At 44.0% G+C, this 17,260-nt stretch overlaps 1 protein-coding gene across 1 annotated transcript in view; it reads left to right on the top strand.

Moving 5' to 3' along the window:
* The window catches only part of DSCAM (DS cell adhesion molecule), an 812,825-nt gene that overhangs the window by 644,502 nt on the left and 151,063 nt on the right, over window positions 1-17,260 (top strand). The window contains exons 12-14 of the mRNA XM_037985374.2: window positions 7,482-7,678; window positions 8,713-8,809; window positions 9,431-9,559. Of these exons, the coding sequence (XP_037841302.1) occupies window positions 7,482-7,678; window positions 8,713-8,809; window positions 9,431-9,559 (423 nt within the window). The remainder of the gene's footprint in view (window positions 1-7,481; window positions 7,679-8,712; window positions 8,810-9,430; window positions 9,560-17,260) is intronic.

Genomic DNA, 17,260 nt, shown 5'->3' with positions numbered 1-17,260 from the left:
CTAGTACTTTATATGCTGACTGGAACAACTCTTCCCTTGAAAATTTTATCTTCTGCCACCTCTCTCTTAGCTTTTGTGGCACTCTAACCCTGATCAATTCTTTGGAACTATTTAGGATTATTCTATCCTATTTAAAAATTGTGATAATTGAAATAGAAAATTCACAATAATTATTTAAGTAAGCATGAAAATGTAGTATTGATTGAAACATTTAGGCAGGACTTTTAAAGCAGGACTAATTGCCTCCATGACAATGCCTCCTAGATCCTCATAGGTTCTCGTTCGTTAAGAGTTTGCTGTGCAAGTGATCTGTCTTGTAAATTGTTCACAGGTTTTTACATATCCCCCAGACATAACACATCCTCAAAATACATAGATTTAAACTGTATTCCAGCTCTGAAGATTTTTGATTTCTTATTCCTGAACATAATTTACGGTTCTAAATGTAGCTACTAAATTTTTAGGTAATTTACCTTATCTCATATAGTTTTCAAGAATAAGTAAAATGTCAAGTGAACATGAGAGAAGGTATTGCTTTATTTATTTATTTTTTATTATTATACTTTAAGTTCTAGGGTACATGTGCATAACGTGCAGGTTTGTTACATATGTATACATGTGCCATGTTGGTGTGCTGCACCCATCAACTCGTCGGCACCCACCAACTCGTCGTTTACATCAGGTATAACTCCCAGTGCAATCCCTCCCCACTCCCCCCTCCCCATGATAGGCCCCTTTCAATCCAGGCTATGTATTTTAGGATCGTCTGGGAAACTTAAGTAAATCCATGCATAAGCCCCGCCCCCAGTGACTCCGAGCCAGTCTGCAGTGGGGCCTGAGCACTGACCTATTTTAAAAGCTTCTAGGTGATTCCGAGACACAGGCCAGGTTGAGAGCCCCAATCCCATTCAGCTCTCCTATGACTCAGGTGAGAAAGCCAAAACCCAGCACAACCGAGGGTCCCACCCAGTCCAAGCGGCAGGAGGTCAGAGTCAGATTCTCTGCTTCCAGGCCCCTTCTTCACCTTTCCTTTTGGTAAGACATATGTGAGGGGCACCACTTTACCCCAAGGGCCACCTAACCCCACATCACCTCTGCAGGCCAGGGTGTGGTGGTTCCTTTACCTGGGACACCAGGAGCCCAGTGTATCCCCACCCGGAGCTGCAGAATCCAGGCAGGTGGCTGCCATCTTACAGCTTGACCTTTGAGACCCACGCTGATGTGTGTGTTTACCTAAGGTAGTTTTAAAATAGTTTTAAAATAAAAAAATGTATTCAGTAAATTTTGATAACAAAGAAAACACATTTTGATTCAACACTGTCCATTAAAATGTGAACTGTGGAATCCAGGTGGTAGATACATGGCTGATTGGCTTCCTGTAAGTTTGAAATTTTTTCATAATAAAAATTTGGGAGGAATGTTTTAAAAAGGGCTTGAAAAAAAATAGCTTTAAAATGTATTTATGTCCCAGAGCATCTCCCTCTTTTGACCTCCCACCCGGGAACCCTGTAATTCCTGCCTCAGTTTCCCATCTTGGGCATTGGGCCAGGTTTATGCTGCCTCATTCTTGGCTCCACACCCTCCTCTGCCATATCTGCTCTGAATGCCTGGAGGGATTGAAAAACTTCCCAGGATACAGACTTCTTGTGCTAAAACACTGGAAGTCCTGGACGCTCTGGACAGTTGGCCATCTCCTATGTTGGGGGTGATGATGACAATGATGGTTTTCGAATAGGACCGATCAAATTCGATCCTGATGGACTCCTGTATTGGGGCTTTTGACAGCCATTCTTCTCTATAAAATGAAAGTATTGAGCCAGATGCTTGTGACAGGAATCTTGTCTCGTTCGGGATTATCCAGGCTGTTTGGTACTTTCTCCTGTTTTCTTTTCAATTGCTTTTTTTTCAATCTGTTTTCTTTTCAGCAGAACCAGTTAGGAGCGAAAACCATAAAAATGTATAAGGATTAATTTTGCATTATTGGTAGAGTCATTAAAAGACTGGAGAGTAAAGTTTGGAACCAATCTTTAATATCAGTGATTTACTGATATAATTTTTCATTCTCTCTGTATCCTTGGGTTAAAATTTTAATATATGCATCAATGTATCACTGAATTACTTGCCAAAACATACAGTGACATACTGTTCATATTTTAATTATTTAATTAATAATTAAGAAATGGGGGTTTACTTTTATTGATAAAGTTAATTATTGCTCTTAGCTTAATCTCTCCATCTTCTCAGTATCTCTTATACGATGGGAACACCCTTTAAAATTATTAATACAGTGAAACACTCTCCTAAGTATCATTCTGCTAAATGTTTATCAATTAGCTATTGATGGGGAGAGGATGGAGAAAGCCCTGATTTCTAGCACTTGCCAATTTCAGTGGCATAAATACTACCACCATTACCAATTTCAAGCTAAATGGGAAAGAGAGATGACTGTACTGCCAAGCTGGGCAGAGATGTGCACAATCTGATCTCCCTGGCCAATGACAGCAGCTCCACTACACCACGGCATCTTTATGCTGCAAAAAAGTAGGTCAGACAGATGCTCCCTTATATCATAAGAACTCAGATTCATTGAGCATTAAGGGTGCTGTTAGATACTATTATAGTTTATGAAGCAAATTTATCAATTTATACGATGTAAAACAGCACCTTCCTCAATGGGTAATTTTGCAGGAGAAGCACACAGTGCACAATCTTTGGACAAAGGCTTCTTGGATCTGGATCTCCCTTGGCCCTGATAGCAGGGTTTGCCCACAGCCTCTCCTTGGTACCAGTCCCTGTTAAATTACCCCATCCATTTGTTATGCTTCAGAAATCCTTGCAGAAAGGGCTGCTGTACAGACATGTCATCTCTAGGCATCCATAACTGTGACAAGTGAAAAGGTCATGCCTTCAAACATTAGCATTGCAAAGAAGCCATGATAATGATTCATTTTAAAAAATCCTTTCCACCATTTCTTTAAAGGGCTGAAAATACTTGAGCTGGTTAGAAGAACATGGTCTAGTCAGAGCATTTCTCTCTAAGTGCTGAATTTAATAACCAGAACAAAAATACCCATTTTAGTAGGGCACTCTTTCAAAGTAGAAATATAAATAAAACTAGGAGTATTTGCAGATTAAGATGGGCAAATCATAAACAAACCAGAGGTCTGTGGTTTGGCCAAGGTATTTCTCTCATCAAATGCAATAAAGCTTGCGATTATTTTTTTTTAAAGGAAAATAGAAGAAAACAAACAAGTCCTCAAAACAATGCTGTAGTTTTTGGAGAACAGTACTTCCAGTTGGTTATTTTAAAGTACCAGGGAATTAAAGTTCTGGGTCAACACCAGCCTTTGCAATGCATTGCTCCCCTGCACAGAGCTCCTAGAATAGGACAGAAACCCTTACTTCAGAATTGGCTCACTCTGATTGGAATAAAGTCAGTGAGTGTTAAACTACCCTGGATTTCAGAGGTGATGATGGTGACTTACCATGTTCTCACAGGAAAACTGTCTTTTTTTACATCTTACCATTTTACAGATTTCCTTTTTACAAACACTGCACAATAGGAAATCCTGACCATAGCCTTGAGATGCCCAGGAGACTGGGAGGCATTAAACATGGATTGATTTTCAGTTTTGCAACCAGATTTTCTGTATTTTGTTCTAAGGATGAGGGTGTTGTGGGAATCAGGACGCTCATCAGGAATTGGGGAATGGGGGATGATGGTGGTGGACAGGGGTCACCTTTCAAAGCTAAATTATATGTGGGTGTCATGGTTTCTGATTCACATTCCCCGGCTGTGAGAGAAAGAATGAGGAGTAAATATTTTCTTGTTCATAGGCCTGTAATACATTAGGTTACTTTTGTTGGCTTTGAGATCTCTAATTATCATGAGTTAGCCCTTTTCCCTTATGAGAAAAAAAATCTTGATTAGTGGATTTGAGGCCAAACAGAAGGCGCCACCACCTTTAGTTCCTCTGTGACAGCATGGTGAGCCTAGGCTTTCTACAGCCAGTAAGCCTCCAGCTGTTGAGGAACATGCCAGCTTACCTTTTTGTAGTTACACCCAATCTCTACTCTTTCAGTTCCCTCATTGAATTCAAATGGTTGAACTCAAATTGCTGAACTCAAATGGTTGAAAAGGAATGTTCCCTCACCGTAAATGCTGAATCTTAACCCCTCCTCTCATTCCCTCTTCTCTCTCCAATCTCCTGCCATGAGAGTGCAAAATGGTGCTGCCACTTGGTCAAACAATGTGGCAGTTTATCAAAATGTTGAACATGAAATTGCCATATAACCCAGTAGTTCCACTTCTAGGAATCTCTCCTGGAAAAAATGAAAACATTTGTTCACACAACAGCTTATACAGGAATATTTGTAGTATAATTACTCATAATAGCCCCAAAGTAGAAATAACCCCAATGTGCATCAGTGGGTGAGTGGATTTAAAAAATGCAGTATATCCATGAGCTGGAATATTATTTAGCAATAAAAAGGAACAAAGTACTGATACTTGCTATGACATAGATGAACCTTGACAACACTATGCTTAGTGAAAAAAATCCAGAAAGCTAGATACTAAAGAATACATGCTATATGATTCTGTGTATAGAAAATTATCAAAAAAGGCAATACAGGGACTGTGTTAGTCTGTTCTTTTAAAGACATACCTGAGACTGGGTAATTTATAAAGGAAAGAGGCTTAACTGACTCACAATCCTACAGGACTAGGGAAGCCTTAGGAAACTTACAATCGTGGTGAAAGGGGAAGCAGACTTGTGCTTCTTCACATGGCGGCAGGAAGGAGAAGTGCAAAGGGCGGAAAGCCCCTCATAAAACCATTAGGCTCTTGTGAGACTTCAATCACTATCATGAGAACAGCATGGAGGTAACCACTCCTATGATTCAATTATCTCCCACCAGGCCCCTCCCATGACACATGGGGATTATGGGAACTACAATTCAGGATGAGAGTTGGGTGGGGACACAGCCAAACCATATCAGGGAGAGGAGGTAGATTAGTGATTGCTTAGAACTTGAGTGGGGAAAGAGAAATGACTGTAAATGGGCAGGAGAAATATTTTGGGGTAATGTAAAAGCTCTAAGATTTGATTCAGTGATGATTATACAACTGTGTATATTTGTATTCAGGTTATAATGGTATGTATGTATATGTATTAGATTAATATAAATATATTTGTAATGGATTGAATAGTATCCCCAAAATTAATGTCCCCTTAGAACCTTGGAATATGACCTCATATGGAAATAGAGTCTTTGCAAATATAATTCGTTAAGAAGAGATTATATTGCATTAGGGTAGGTTCTAAATCCAGTGACTGATATCCTCATAAGAAGTCCATGAGAAGACACAGAAACATTCAAAGAAGGATGTAAATCATGTAAAGATAAAGCAGAGGCTGAAGTTTTGCTGCCACAAGCCAAGGAATGCGTGTGGCCACCAGAAGCTGGAAGAGGCAAGGAAGGGTCTTCCCCTAGAGGCTTTAAAGGGAGCATGGCTCTGCTGTTACCTTGATTTTGGAATTCCAGCCTCCAGAACTGTGAGAGAAGAAATTTCTGTTATTACAAGCCACATAGATTCTAGTAATTTGTTACAGGCACTCTAGGAAGCTAATGCAACATTAAGTGTACAACTGAAGTGCACACTTAAAACAGGTGAATTTTATGGTATGAATATTGTACCACAATAAAGCTGTTAATAAAAATAAACATTTTTCCTTGATAGGCTAGGGGAAAGGGGGGGATCAGAAACAAAGGCTGGGGACAGTACAGCCAGTTTTGCTGCATTTTAGAAATGCCGGAAGAGGAATTTCATGACAGTTGTGAACAGCTCTCTTTGATATACAGGACTCTTGGCGCCTCTTTCCTCAGTCACCAATTTGCCTACTTCCCATCTTATTACACGGTCAGTGCTGTGGGGCGCATCTCTGCCCCATGGCTGCTGACTCTGGAGAAACTCCCAAATGTAGGTTCTTCTGTGAGTGTCCAGGCTACAGAACTGCTGGTATTTTGACGTTTTATTATATGTCTCAAACCTCTCTGGTAAGCCATGAGACAAGGCATGACCCAGTATGTGCCAGTCTTAGAAGAAGCCACAGTGTTTCTATGGTAAAGTACCTTGGAAGGCTTATGAGGCAAGCAATCAACTACATAGTCTGAGCTTGACCTCAGAAATGGGGGAAGGAAACTTCTTCCTGTAATTGGGGAAATGAGATTTAAAAGCAAGTAAAAATATAGTTATGTTTTGATGAATTTTTAAACCTTTGTAGTCCTTTTTGTTAACATCTTATTCCTTTATCATATTTTTAAAATATCTTTAAACATTCATGCATAGTTATTTTGCAGTCTGTATCTGATGACTCTATCATCTGAAGTCCTGGGAAACTGATTCTCAATCATGGTGTTAGTTTTCTCATGTGTTCTTTAGTTTTAGTTTGTGAGCTCATGGCCAGTAGAGCTTTATCTGGGTGCATTTCAGTGGGCCTGGACAGAGAACGTATTCTTGTAGAGTATGTTAGCTTTTGCTAGTCTCCTCAGGCCATTATCAAACTACAATCACCTTCATGTTAATTCTTTAGCATGAATTTGACTCCAGACCTATGTAGAGTCAGCATTGTGAAGAGTGGTTACGAGCACTGGTTAGCAGCAATAAGGGATTCATGTAAAGTTGACTAAAAGTGGAGGTTTTATCTCCATTGTTGAAAATGATAGTTAGAAACATAGATGATCCCAGAAAAAGGAGGATAACCCTTCCTGTGAAGTTTTTTTTTTTTATAGACAGAGCAACCAGTAACATCATTGTATTAGTCCGTTTTTCATGCTGCTGATGAAGACATACCCAAGACTGGGCTATTTACAAAAGAAAGAAGTTTAATGGACTTACAGTTCCATGTGGCTAGAGAGGCCTCATGACCATGATGGAAGGCAAGGAGGAGCAAGTCACATCTTACATGGATGGCAGCAGGCAAAGAGAGAGAGCTTGTGCAGTGAAAATCCCGTTTTTGAAACCATCAGATCTTGTAAGACTTACTCACTATCATGAGAACGGCATAGGAAAGATCCACCTCTGTGATTCAATTACCTCCCACCAGGTTCCTCCCATGAAACATGGGAATTATGGGCATATAATTCAAGATGAGACTTGGGTGGGGACATAGCCAAACCATGCCAGTCATTCTGGGTGTGCTAAGGGATATAGGCCATGGCCCTCAACAGGGTTGGAAGAGAGCAACATGCCGTGGATATGAAACGGCATGGCAATTTCTGCTGAGGGCTCACTTACTCGAGTTTCATTTTTCTGCTACCTTTCCTTTATTTTGCCCGTGATTCTCACTCAGCAGTTTCTTGAATAAATTTCATTTCAAAGAAATATCTCTTGAAGCGTGATTTAGCTGAGTGTGTTGCCAGGGAAAAATCAAGAACGCTGCTTTGCTGAACAAGTTGTGTCCCTTTTGGTTTTTCAGTTCCTGCGATGATAACATCATATCCAAATACTACCCTGGCTACGCAGGGGCAGAAAAAGGAGATGAGCTGCACAGCGCATGGTGAGAAGCCCATTATAGTCCGCTGGGAGAAGGAGGACCGAATCATTAACCCTGAGATGGCCCGTTATCTTGTGTCCACCAAGGAGGTGGGAGAAGAGGTGATTTCTACTCTGCAGGTAAAAGCATAGCAAATACAACTCAATGGAACGAACTTTATTGAAAGAATAAGTCTTTCCTTTCACACAAGTGGGTGCAGATAAGTAGCAGATAATCTTTTGGAATTTATTTATGAAGCACCCTTTCTCTCCCCTTTCACACAGCGAGATTACTGAAGTAGCCTTCAAAAATAGTGCTTTAGCCTAAGTGTTAAGAATAGTGTCATTATGAATGCAGCAGGTAACCTAACTGTAATAAAAAAAAAAAAAGTGAGAAATAAGGTTTTTAAATGACAGTTAATCCTTGAGGAATGACGGCCTATGCTGTGTGCATGTTTTAACTTCCTGCAAAAAGAAAAATGAGATGGGCTTTGGGACAAAAATATTATAAAAACTATCTTGCTTCTTTGGAAAAATCCACAATAAAAAAAAATGCTGTCGTTAAGAGAGGATCACAAAAGCTAGAGAAAAGCACTGTGAGTAGTGAACTGGCTTGTGCTGTTATCGTGGGGATAGAGGATGATATTATAGCACACACAGGGTGGGGAGGTGGGGAAGCCCTGTGTTTGAAATGCTTATATTGGCTCTCAGACATTCCGTTCCTGGAATCCTCCTGGAAAAGGAATATGATGCGAGTCGTGCTGGCCCCCAGCCCTGGCTGCAGTATTTAATCTGTCTCTTTAGGCATGGTTGCTTTGGATACCATGAAAAAAAAATGTATATGTGGGATATATGTCAAGCTGACCACGACATCGTATATAAATTACACATCCAATTTAATGAGCTACACCTGACATGGATAATGTACATGAATCCTATTCATCCACCTACTTACAATTACACTGAAATAATTTGTCCTCAGAGGGATACGTGCATGTGTGTGATTTTGCGTATGTGTCGGGAGGAATGGGGGTTGTGTGAGTGAGTGTGAGTGTCAGTGTACATATGTGCGTGCTGGGCATGGCAGGAGAACTGAAAGAGTGGAGAGAGAGCTTTACGGCCCAAAGTCATTTTGCCTACTGAAAAAGATAAATTTCTTTCTGCTTCACACATAGATTTTGCCAACTGTGAGAGAAGATTCTGGTTTCTTTTCCTGCCATGCTATTAATTCTTATGGGGAGGACCGTGGAATAATTCAGCTTACAGTACAAGGTAGGAAGACGATAGCATAAGAGAATAAACACAGTCGTTTCAGGACGGCAGCTCTATGCTCAGCCTTGGGCACCTGTGTGGCCTCAACTTGCCCTGTAACACTTCCTAATTACCAGGAAATTTTGAATGTGTATAATGTCAGTGCTAAAGCAGAATTTTGCAGTGCCTGTGATTAAGCCCTGAAACAGGGAACGAAGCCCTTAAGAGGAGCCAGTCAAGATGACAAGCCCATCACAGTCAAGCTGCATGCACACAAGTACAGCGATGGAATTTCTTAGCTCAATTTTAGGAATCCATGTACTACATGACCAGAATGAAAGGGAAGTTTAACATTTGGGGCCAAAACATGTTTTGAGTTAGAGCTCCAAACTAGAATAGTGACATTTTATATCCTCCAGGCTTGGTCCAGTTCTTAAGGACTATGAAAATTGGAAGTCTTGGGAAAGTGGAATTTCTCTTCCCTAAAACGTGATTAGGAAAAAGAAAATGTTTCCAAATAAAAAGCGTCTGTTCTTGTCTAATGCAGACAAATCATTTGTGAGTCACGCTCAGCATTTCCACTGGCATTTCATGTCAGAGCTCCGTTTGAACTAACTCGGAGTCTTTCTGTTGATGGCGCAGAGCCCCCAGACCCTCCCGAAATTGAGATCAAAGATGTCAAAGCACGCACAATTACGCTCAGGTGGACCATGGGGTTTGATGGAAACAGCCCCATCACGGGCTACGATATTGAATGCAAAAATAAATCAGGTAAGTTCTTTACTTCCTCCAGCTTCATTTCCACCTCAGAAAGTTCCTTTATTTTACTCCTTATTAATGTGTTTTGCCTGTAAGTGCACAACTCAGCTCACAGTCACTCAGAAGCACCATTTCCCCCAGTCAGTCTCCCTCCTGGCCGAAGCGCATCCTGGCTTTCTGCTGTGGGAGTGGAGTTTTGTGTTGAGGCTCAGCTCTGCTTCTTTTTCGTTTTTAGCCAGCCCAGACTTCAGTCTTGCTTTCTGCTGGACTCCTTGATACTGCAGCTGCCTGTCGGCATGTGGGCAGTGGCTGATGGAGCCAGGCCCCTGCCGTGACCTTTTCTATCTCACCTGCTCCCTTCGTTTCCCATTTCCTCAGTTGGGTGACTTTTGCAGAGCCTGAGCCCATGTCCTGCACCCAGAGTGCCAAGCTCGAGCTGTGCTTGGTGTTGGTCGGATAAACTGTGCAGTGGTGGTTGGTGCAGAAAAAGGAATATTCACTCGGGAGCAAACTCCTGGAAATGCTCAGGGACCATCAGCAACACTGGCTGCTGCGCCCAGGACCACTCAGCCCAGAGCCCATAAATAAAACCAACCCTGCTGCCAGGGCCACTGCAGGTGTGCCCGTTCATTGCCTTCAAGGAACAATGCCGGGGCCATTTTGAACTTTATGATGCGTGGGGCGAGGGTAGAATACCACCACTGTGGCCCCCAGTCAGAATTTTTACTGTGTCTCATAAAAGATAGGAGGAATTCGAGCACCACGAGCATGGGAAGGGTTAATAAAATCCTTATAGGCCACAAAAGCAGCTTTATTTTTCACTTCCTGGACACCGCACCTTATTTCAGATTACCCAGTTGTGACCCATTTAGTATCTTTGGCACTAAAGCTGTAGTAAAAAATCAAGCTCAAGGCAGCTAGGAACCACAGGTCAGGAGTGAGGAAATGTTTCAGCAACAGCAAGCCAGGAACAGAGCCAGGAAATGGTGACTGCAAAGGAAAGCCAAGGGGTGACTCTTCAGGAATTCAGGAGAACAGAATTTGAAGATTGAGAAGATGGTGGATCAAAACAAAAAATAGTGTTGCGAAAAGTAGTATCTATGACTTGCTGGGTTGGAAATGCATGTAAGAAAAAATGGAATGGCTCAGGCCATCGGCCTCTGAGTTGCAACTGGGGACCTAGAAGTGAGGTGACACCGCTTACACAAAGTCTGAGGAAGGGCCCTCCAGGGGTTGATTGGACTGCAGGTCTCACCATAGCTGAGAAATGCTGCAGAGCCAGGGCCCTGGGCTCAGGGGTGAGGCACAGTGACCTGAGGGGAGGGGGAAGCTCGTGCAAGACAGTGCTGAGCTAAACAAGCATCTTTTGGGGACTAGGATGAACAGGTTTCCCAAGGGCCCAGGGAGGAGAGGCTGACTTTGCCTTTGTTCTAAGGAAGTGGGATTGCAAATTCACAGATACAGGTCTTGAAGTGAAGCAAATGCTTCTTAGGTGAGGCAGGCACATTTGAGCAGAAACTGGCCTGGAGCCTGGCGACAGTGATGAGAGCTCAGACAGGTGCAGTGAGCACTGTGGGGACAGGGACAGCCCTTTACCTTACTGGCTGCGCACTGGCTATGGGGCTGCAGGCTGCCCGTGCTGCTGGTGCCGGAGCACACAGGAGGCCACTCCTAGTGGAGCAGCTCAGGACCTCCCCTGTCCTCATAGAGGATCGGGCATTGCCGGATGCTGGTGGCAGGCCTAGGCTCAGTGGTTTGGGACCCAGCCTGTGTGGGATTTGCTGCTGGGCCTGTGCTGCACCAGCTCTGCACCTTCGCTTGCTCATCTCACCTGTGAAGTGGGCACTGCTGCATCCACCTCAAAGGACTGGCAAGGAGACCACAAAGGCCACCAGCTGCCCTCTGCCTGGAGTCCTCCCTTCCTTGGGCCACCCAGTTACTACCCCCTCCTTAGATCCCAGTTCCCAGGTGCTCACCCAGCTCCATCTCCCTTTCAATCTCCCTTTCAATCTCAGCACGTGGCATTATGGGACCTCATATATGTATCTCTGTGATTACTGACAAATATATTGATTTCACCTCCACCACGCTAGAGGCTCCTTGGGGACTCCCTGCACCTAGTAGGTCTATTTTCACCCAGCTCATTTCTCCAACACTCAGAACCACATCTGACATGTGGAGACACTCAATGGATATTGGCAGACTCTAAGAAGGGAAGACGTTGAAAATGCCTTCCTCGTTGCCTGGAGCATACTCAACATCTAATAGGTGGTAGCTTGTAGATTGCTCCAGCATGCAGGAAAATACTTACGAGTAAAATGCCTTTAAACCCTCTGTGTTAAACTACTTGCTCAGCATCTAAGAGTCCTCACTATCTCCCTACTCCCCAGGGGTTTCCCAAAGGCAGGGACTCTGGTTCTCTGTGTCCTGGGATCCCCAGCACCCAGCACAATGTCTGTCAAGTGAAGAGTGTACTGTAAATGTTTATTGCATTTAATTTACATGCAATTGAAATCTAAGAATCATTATTATCAACAGCATCTTTAAATGTATACATTGATCATGGTTTATATAACCAAAGCAGGAAAGCTCCTTGTCTATAAAGCTGAGTACAGGAGGGATTGAGGGATACTTTTTCCATCCTTCATGCTCTACTTCAACCAGAGACAGGGCCAGGACCAGTGGTGTGGCTTAGATGTTATGCAGCCTTGGAGCAAGTCATTTTAAGGGTCAGCATGGGTCCCAGGAGAATCACTGGGGAAAAGCCCACAGGACAAGCAGATCCAAGTCCATGACCAAGGTCTCCACCAGGACCCTACAGAACTCCCATTACTTTCAGTTTGGGACCCCTGGGAGGAAGGAGCTGTGCTGAGAGTAGACAGCACCTGTACTCACTGCTGTATGAGGTGTGTTAGTCAGATTTTTCATGTATTAGTTGCTTCCTCAAGAAATTTTTGGTGTATAAAAATTACAACCATAGTTTAAGTGAGTGTAGTTTTAGACTGATTACAAAGAAAACTGATCCTTCAAATATTAATAACAGCCTAAATGTCACTTCTTCCAGGAAGCCTTCCCTGACTACCTATTCCCCTTCACTATTCATAGCATGTCTTGGAACACTTGGTGGACTCGTGACTATTAACTTACTGTCTGCACCCCACTGGACAGTTGTCCCCCTATGGGCCATAGTGAGCTCTGAGGGCTGGAATTGTGTCTGACAAACCTTATGCTATGTCCCTGCACCTCTTATAGTGCCCGACAGGTACACTAGATTCATGATAATCATTAGTCGAATTGTTGAGTCTCAACCCCTGTTTCAGGCAATGGTGAAATTATCCCCCCAAAAGTTTTCCTTTACTTTTCATTAGTTTTACAGAAAGAACTTCTGCAAGTTAATGTTAACTCTATGAACAATCCTAGAAACAGAAGCTCACTAACCCAGGGAACACAGTTCTGTCTTTGGTCAGCTGTGACTGCTACAAGTGCTTACATTTATTGCACCAAAATAGACCTTCCTGGATCCAGCGGCTCTCTTCCCATCTCTTAACCCTTTGGCCAAATAACAGCCCTCCCAGGATTTGACAACAGATGACTTTCCTTGGTTTACTATTTTCCAGGAAACACTGAACATTCCAAGTCCTTGTTCTTGTATCTCCTGTCATCATCTCCTGGCCCCGCCAACTCTGGTCATGCCCAGTTGCAGCACCAGAGGGCGTCGTCTGACCAGGCAGAGGCACAGGGAAGCTGTCCCTTCCTTATCCAGAATATTCTTCTTCTCCCATAGCTGACAAGTACACAGGTTGCTTTGGTTGCCATAGTTTCTGATTCCCAGGGACTTCTGCTTCTCCTGTACATGGACCCAAGGCCACCTTTAACATCCCTTTGAGCATATTGTCTGGGGACCTCCAGCAGATCCATCTGCAGTTTGCTGCCTCCCTTTATTCCCTTCCTTGGAAGGCAGCCTGCCCTTCAGAGTCTGTTCCTCTGGTGGCCATCTCGTCTCCACAGGTTCTCTTGTTGCCCCTCCTGTCCACGGTTTCTCTGGTGGCCCCTCCTGTCCACAGTTTCTCTGGTGGCCCCTCCTGTCTACAGTTCCTCTGGTGCCTCCCTCTTGTGCACAGTTTCTCTGGTGGCCCCTCCTGTCCACAGTTTCCCTGGTGGCCCCTCCTGTCCACGGTTTCTCTGGTGGCCCCTGCTGTCCACAGTTTCTCTGGTACCTCCCTCCTTTCTCTGTTGGCCTCTCCTGTCCATGGTTTCTCTGGTGCCTCCCTCCTGTCCACAGTTTCTCCTGTCCCTCCCTCCTGTCCATGGTGCCTCACAGGTCTCAGACCGGGTTTCAGCACCATGGCAAGCTCCATCACACTCTGGAAGGTAACCAGGAAACACAGACTCTGACACAGAAGGTACACGCCCCCAGCCCCTCTCCTCTCTTGGGCTTACTACCCCTAGTTCACCCTGAGAACTGTTATCCTTGAGAAGAATAAGACAGAGGACAAGGGGCTCTGCTGTGTCCCCACACTTCCTCCTAGTCACCAACATGGAGGGCCCACTCCTTCTCCCAGCTACCACTCCATTGTTAAGCCTTTCATGTAATTCACCTCTAGAACTTTCAGTCACCCTCACTCGTTCTGGTCTTTAGCCTATAACAGCACTTCTTCATATCAAGTCCACGCTCTTATATTAGTCCTTGTTGCTCTTGCATTCATTGGATTTGGGGTATCTGACCCCTAAGACAAGCTCCCCAGCAAGCACCCAGTGCAACCTCACTGGCTCCTGTCAGCTCCTCACTCCCTCCTCACTGCACAGAGGCTGCAGTGGGACTCTGAACTGCCCCATCCTCCTACACCACCAGTCTCCCTGGGAGGAAGTAGGCAGTTGTGGTGGTTGATGCCTCTGCCCAGGCAACATGGAAGTTTCTGGAGCTGACAAGGCCAATGAAGATACAACCATCTTCACTGGTGGTTTTGTCTGGGAGTTGGCGGGCAGCCTGGAGAGGCATATGAGTGTCCATGGCTGCAGTCCCTTACACCAAGCCGTGGCATCCTGCCCACTCTTTCAATGAATGATTCTGACAACTTCTTCCTAAACCAGGCTGCAACTCTGAGCTTATACAGCCCTCTCAGTCTTCCTGCAAACCCACAGATGGTACAATAATTCTGGGCCAAAGTTTTCTTCTCTTACATTTGACCAAATGATTTCTGTGCATTGTCAACTTGCCAGAAGGTCTTCTAAGCAGATGAGATTTTCAGCAGGTGCCTGGAAATACCAAAATCCTGTCTTATTAGGTGTTTTCAGAGACTATGTGGATGTCATGCATTATAGAAAAATGACCTTGAGCTTGGAGATAACACAGATGAGGCCAAATCCCAGCCCTGCTTCTTACCAGCTGTGTAACAGGGCTTGAGTTTCTTGACTTTCACTAAGGAAATAAAAACCTTACCTTGGCAGGATGTTGTACAATTTTAATCATATAAAACAGTCTGTCCAAACTATACATCAGAATGACCAAGATAGGGAGTCTTTTTAAAAGCACAGGTTTCTGGGCACCATTCCCCAGAGATTCTGGTTTAGTAGGTCTGAAAGCAGAATTATCAAAAAGCCCCAAGGTGTTTCCAATGTGCCCACAGATTGGGGGCCACAGAAGTCATGTTTTAAAATGCCCAGCACATTGCCCTGATGGGAGGATGAAACCGAAAATTGAGATATAAATATAACTAAAAAGAATGCACCATTAACCAAATAAAGAGGTTCTTAGGAGTAAATCACAAACAGAAATGTATGAATGGACATCCAAGATCTGAAAAGGGCAAGTGTGACTGGGGAGAGTCTGGGAAGGCCACGGACAGGAAGGGTGAGGATGGGCTTTGAAACGGGTCCCCCAGCCCATTGGAGGGAGTGAGTGGTAGTTTCTACAGACAGGGAGCAAATGCAGCATCAGAGAGGGTTTATAAGTCACAGTGGGAGACTGTTGAACAAGGGAGTGTCACTGAGGTAGGGGCTGAGCTAAAGGAACCTATAGGGCATGGATGTGGAGGTGCCCAGTGACCACCAAGAGGGGACTGTCCTGTCCCTAACCAGGTCCACCATATGCCTTGGATTGGTGTAAGGGACTGCAGTCATGGACACTCATATGCCTCTCCAGGCTGCCCGCCAACTCCCAGACAAAAACCTCCAGTGAAGATGGCTGTATCTTCATTGGCCCCATCAGTTCCAGAAAATTCCATGTTGCCTGGGCAAAGGCATCAACCACCACAACTGCCTACTTCCTCCCAGGGCTACTTAGCAAATGTCTCTGCATCTTGCGGCACCTGGCATTCCTCCTCATCCTCCTAAACATCTCTGCAGAAGCCTGGCTTTCTCTCTGTGCGACAAGGCTCATAGGTGTGTGCCATTTCATTGCTATCAAATTTCCTCTCCTCATTTGTCTTCTATTGAATCATATTCTTCTCCTCGTCAATTTTTTTCCAACTCTTTCTATTTCATGTTTTTCCACCTCTAATCTTCTTGACCCCAAATATGCTTTTTCTTTGTCAACTGCAATATTCATTGTCAGCTTCTATTAGGTTCCATTCTCTGAGAAGTTAAAGTATTCAAAAGCAGTCTTTAAGCCACATATTTTTCTTCAATTCCAGAAAATATCTTGCATTTATGTTTAACACTGGACAGAGAAGTCCCGTAAACTGCCATACTCACCCTTAGTGTGACAAAGTGAATGACCCCATTCCCAAGACTCAGAGGTCCGTGTATTTGTGGTTTATTTGTTCATCTATTAAACATTCATGTACTGTTTGTCTACTGTGAGCCAGGCACTGTGCTAGCACTTGGGATAAAAGACTGGGTATGGCCAGCATGGCCTCTGCCCTCCTGGAGTTTAAAGTCCAGCAGGGAACACAGATTCAGATTATCCACGGAGGACTTACTTGTATGGTCATCACCACCAAGGCAGACCCTGAGGAGGGTGGGAATATGTAGGCACCATCTCTGTCTCCTGTCCTGGGGACTCCTCTGTTCATCCCCCTAGCCAACACCAGCTGTCGATCACCGACCTGCAATCAACAACTGCCCAAACTCTTTTGATATAAGAACCATGTATTGACATTCCCATCCTTGCTTGAAGCCTGAAAATCACCAGATACAAAATGTCATAGGTTCAGTGATAACATTTCACATGAAGCAGGTGCTGCTGTTATAATTAGCTGTGGTTGAAAAATAATTCCTACAACCAAGGATTTGGCACTGAATGATTTCAAAAAATAGAATCAAAAAATATGTTTGGTAATCAGGATTTATTCTGGAAATGGAGACTGGTTTGTATAGGATTATCTTATTTTTAACACACTCTGTTTGGAGAGGAAAGGATCTGGTATGGCTTGAAGTTTTGCTGGTTTTCAAATGCCTTTTAGAACCAGGGATTTTGGGGGGACCCAGGGGTACTATCCAAACCATAGTTCATTGTACTGTCCCATACAATGAGTGCTTAGGGTGACCATTGTCCATTCCACTAACCTGAGCTTCCGCCACTGGAAGTTGCCTTCTGAGATCTCCCCCAGTCGGCACTCTGTGCTTCCTCCATTGCCCCTCCCTGAACTCGGCTGGCTCGTTGCCCCATGTCCCTCGCAGCGTGAATAATGAGTGTGGGATGTCACATCCCCTCTGATGGCCAACTCTGCCAGAAAGCTGGGAACATTGCATTGAGAAATCACTTTGAGTGTA

Source organism: Chlorocebus sabaeus, chromosome 2 (genome assembly GCF_047675955.1).
Source record: "Chlorocebus sabaeus isolate Y175 chromosome 2, mChlSab1.0.hap1, whole genome shotgun sequence".
Taxonomy (NCBI): domain Eukaryota; kingdom Metazoa; phylum Chordata; class Mammalia; order Primates; family Cercopithecidae; genus Chlorocebus; species Chlorocebus sabaeus.
Note: the sequence above shows the minus strand (reverse complement) of the source record. Positions and strands in the feature narration are given on the sequence as shown.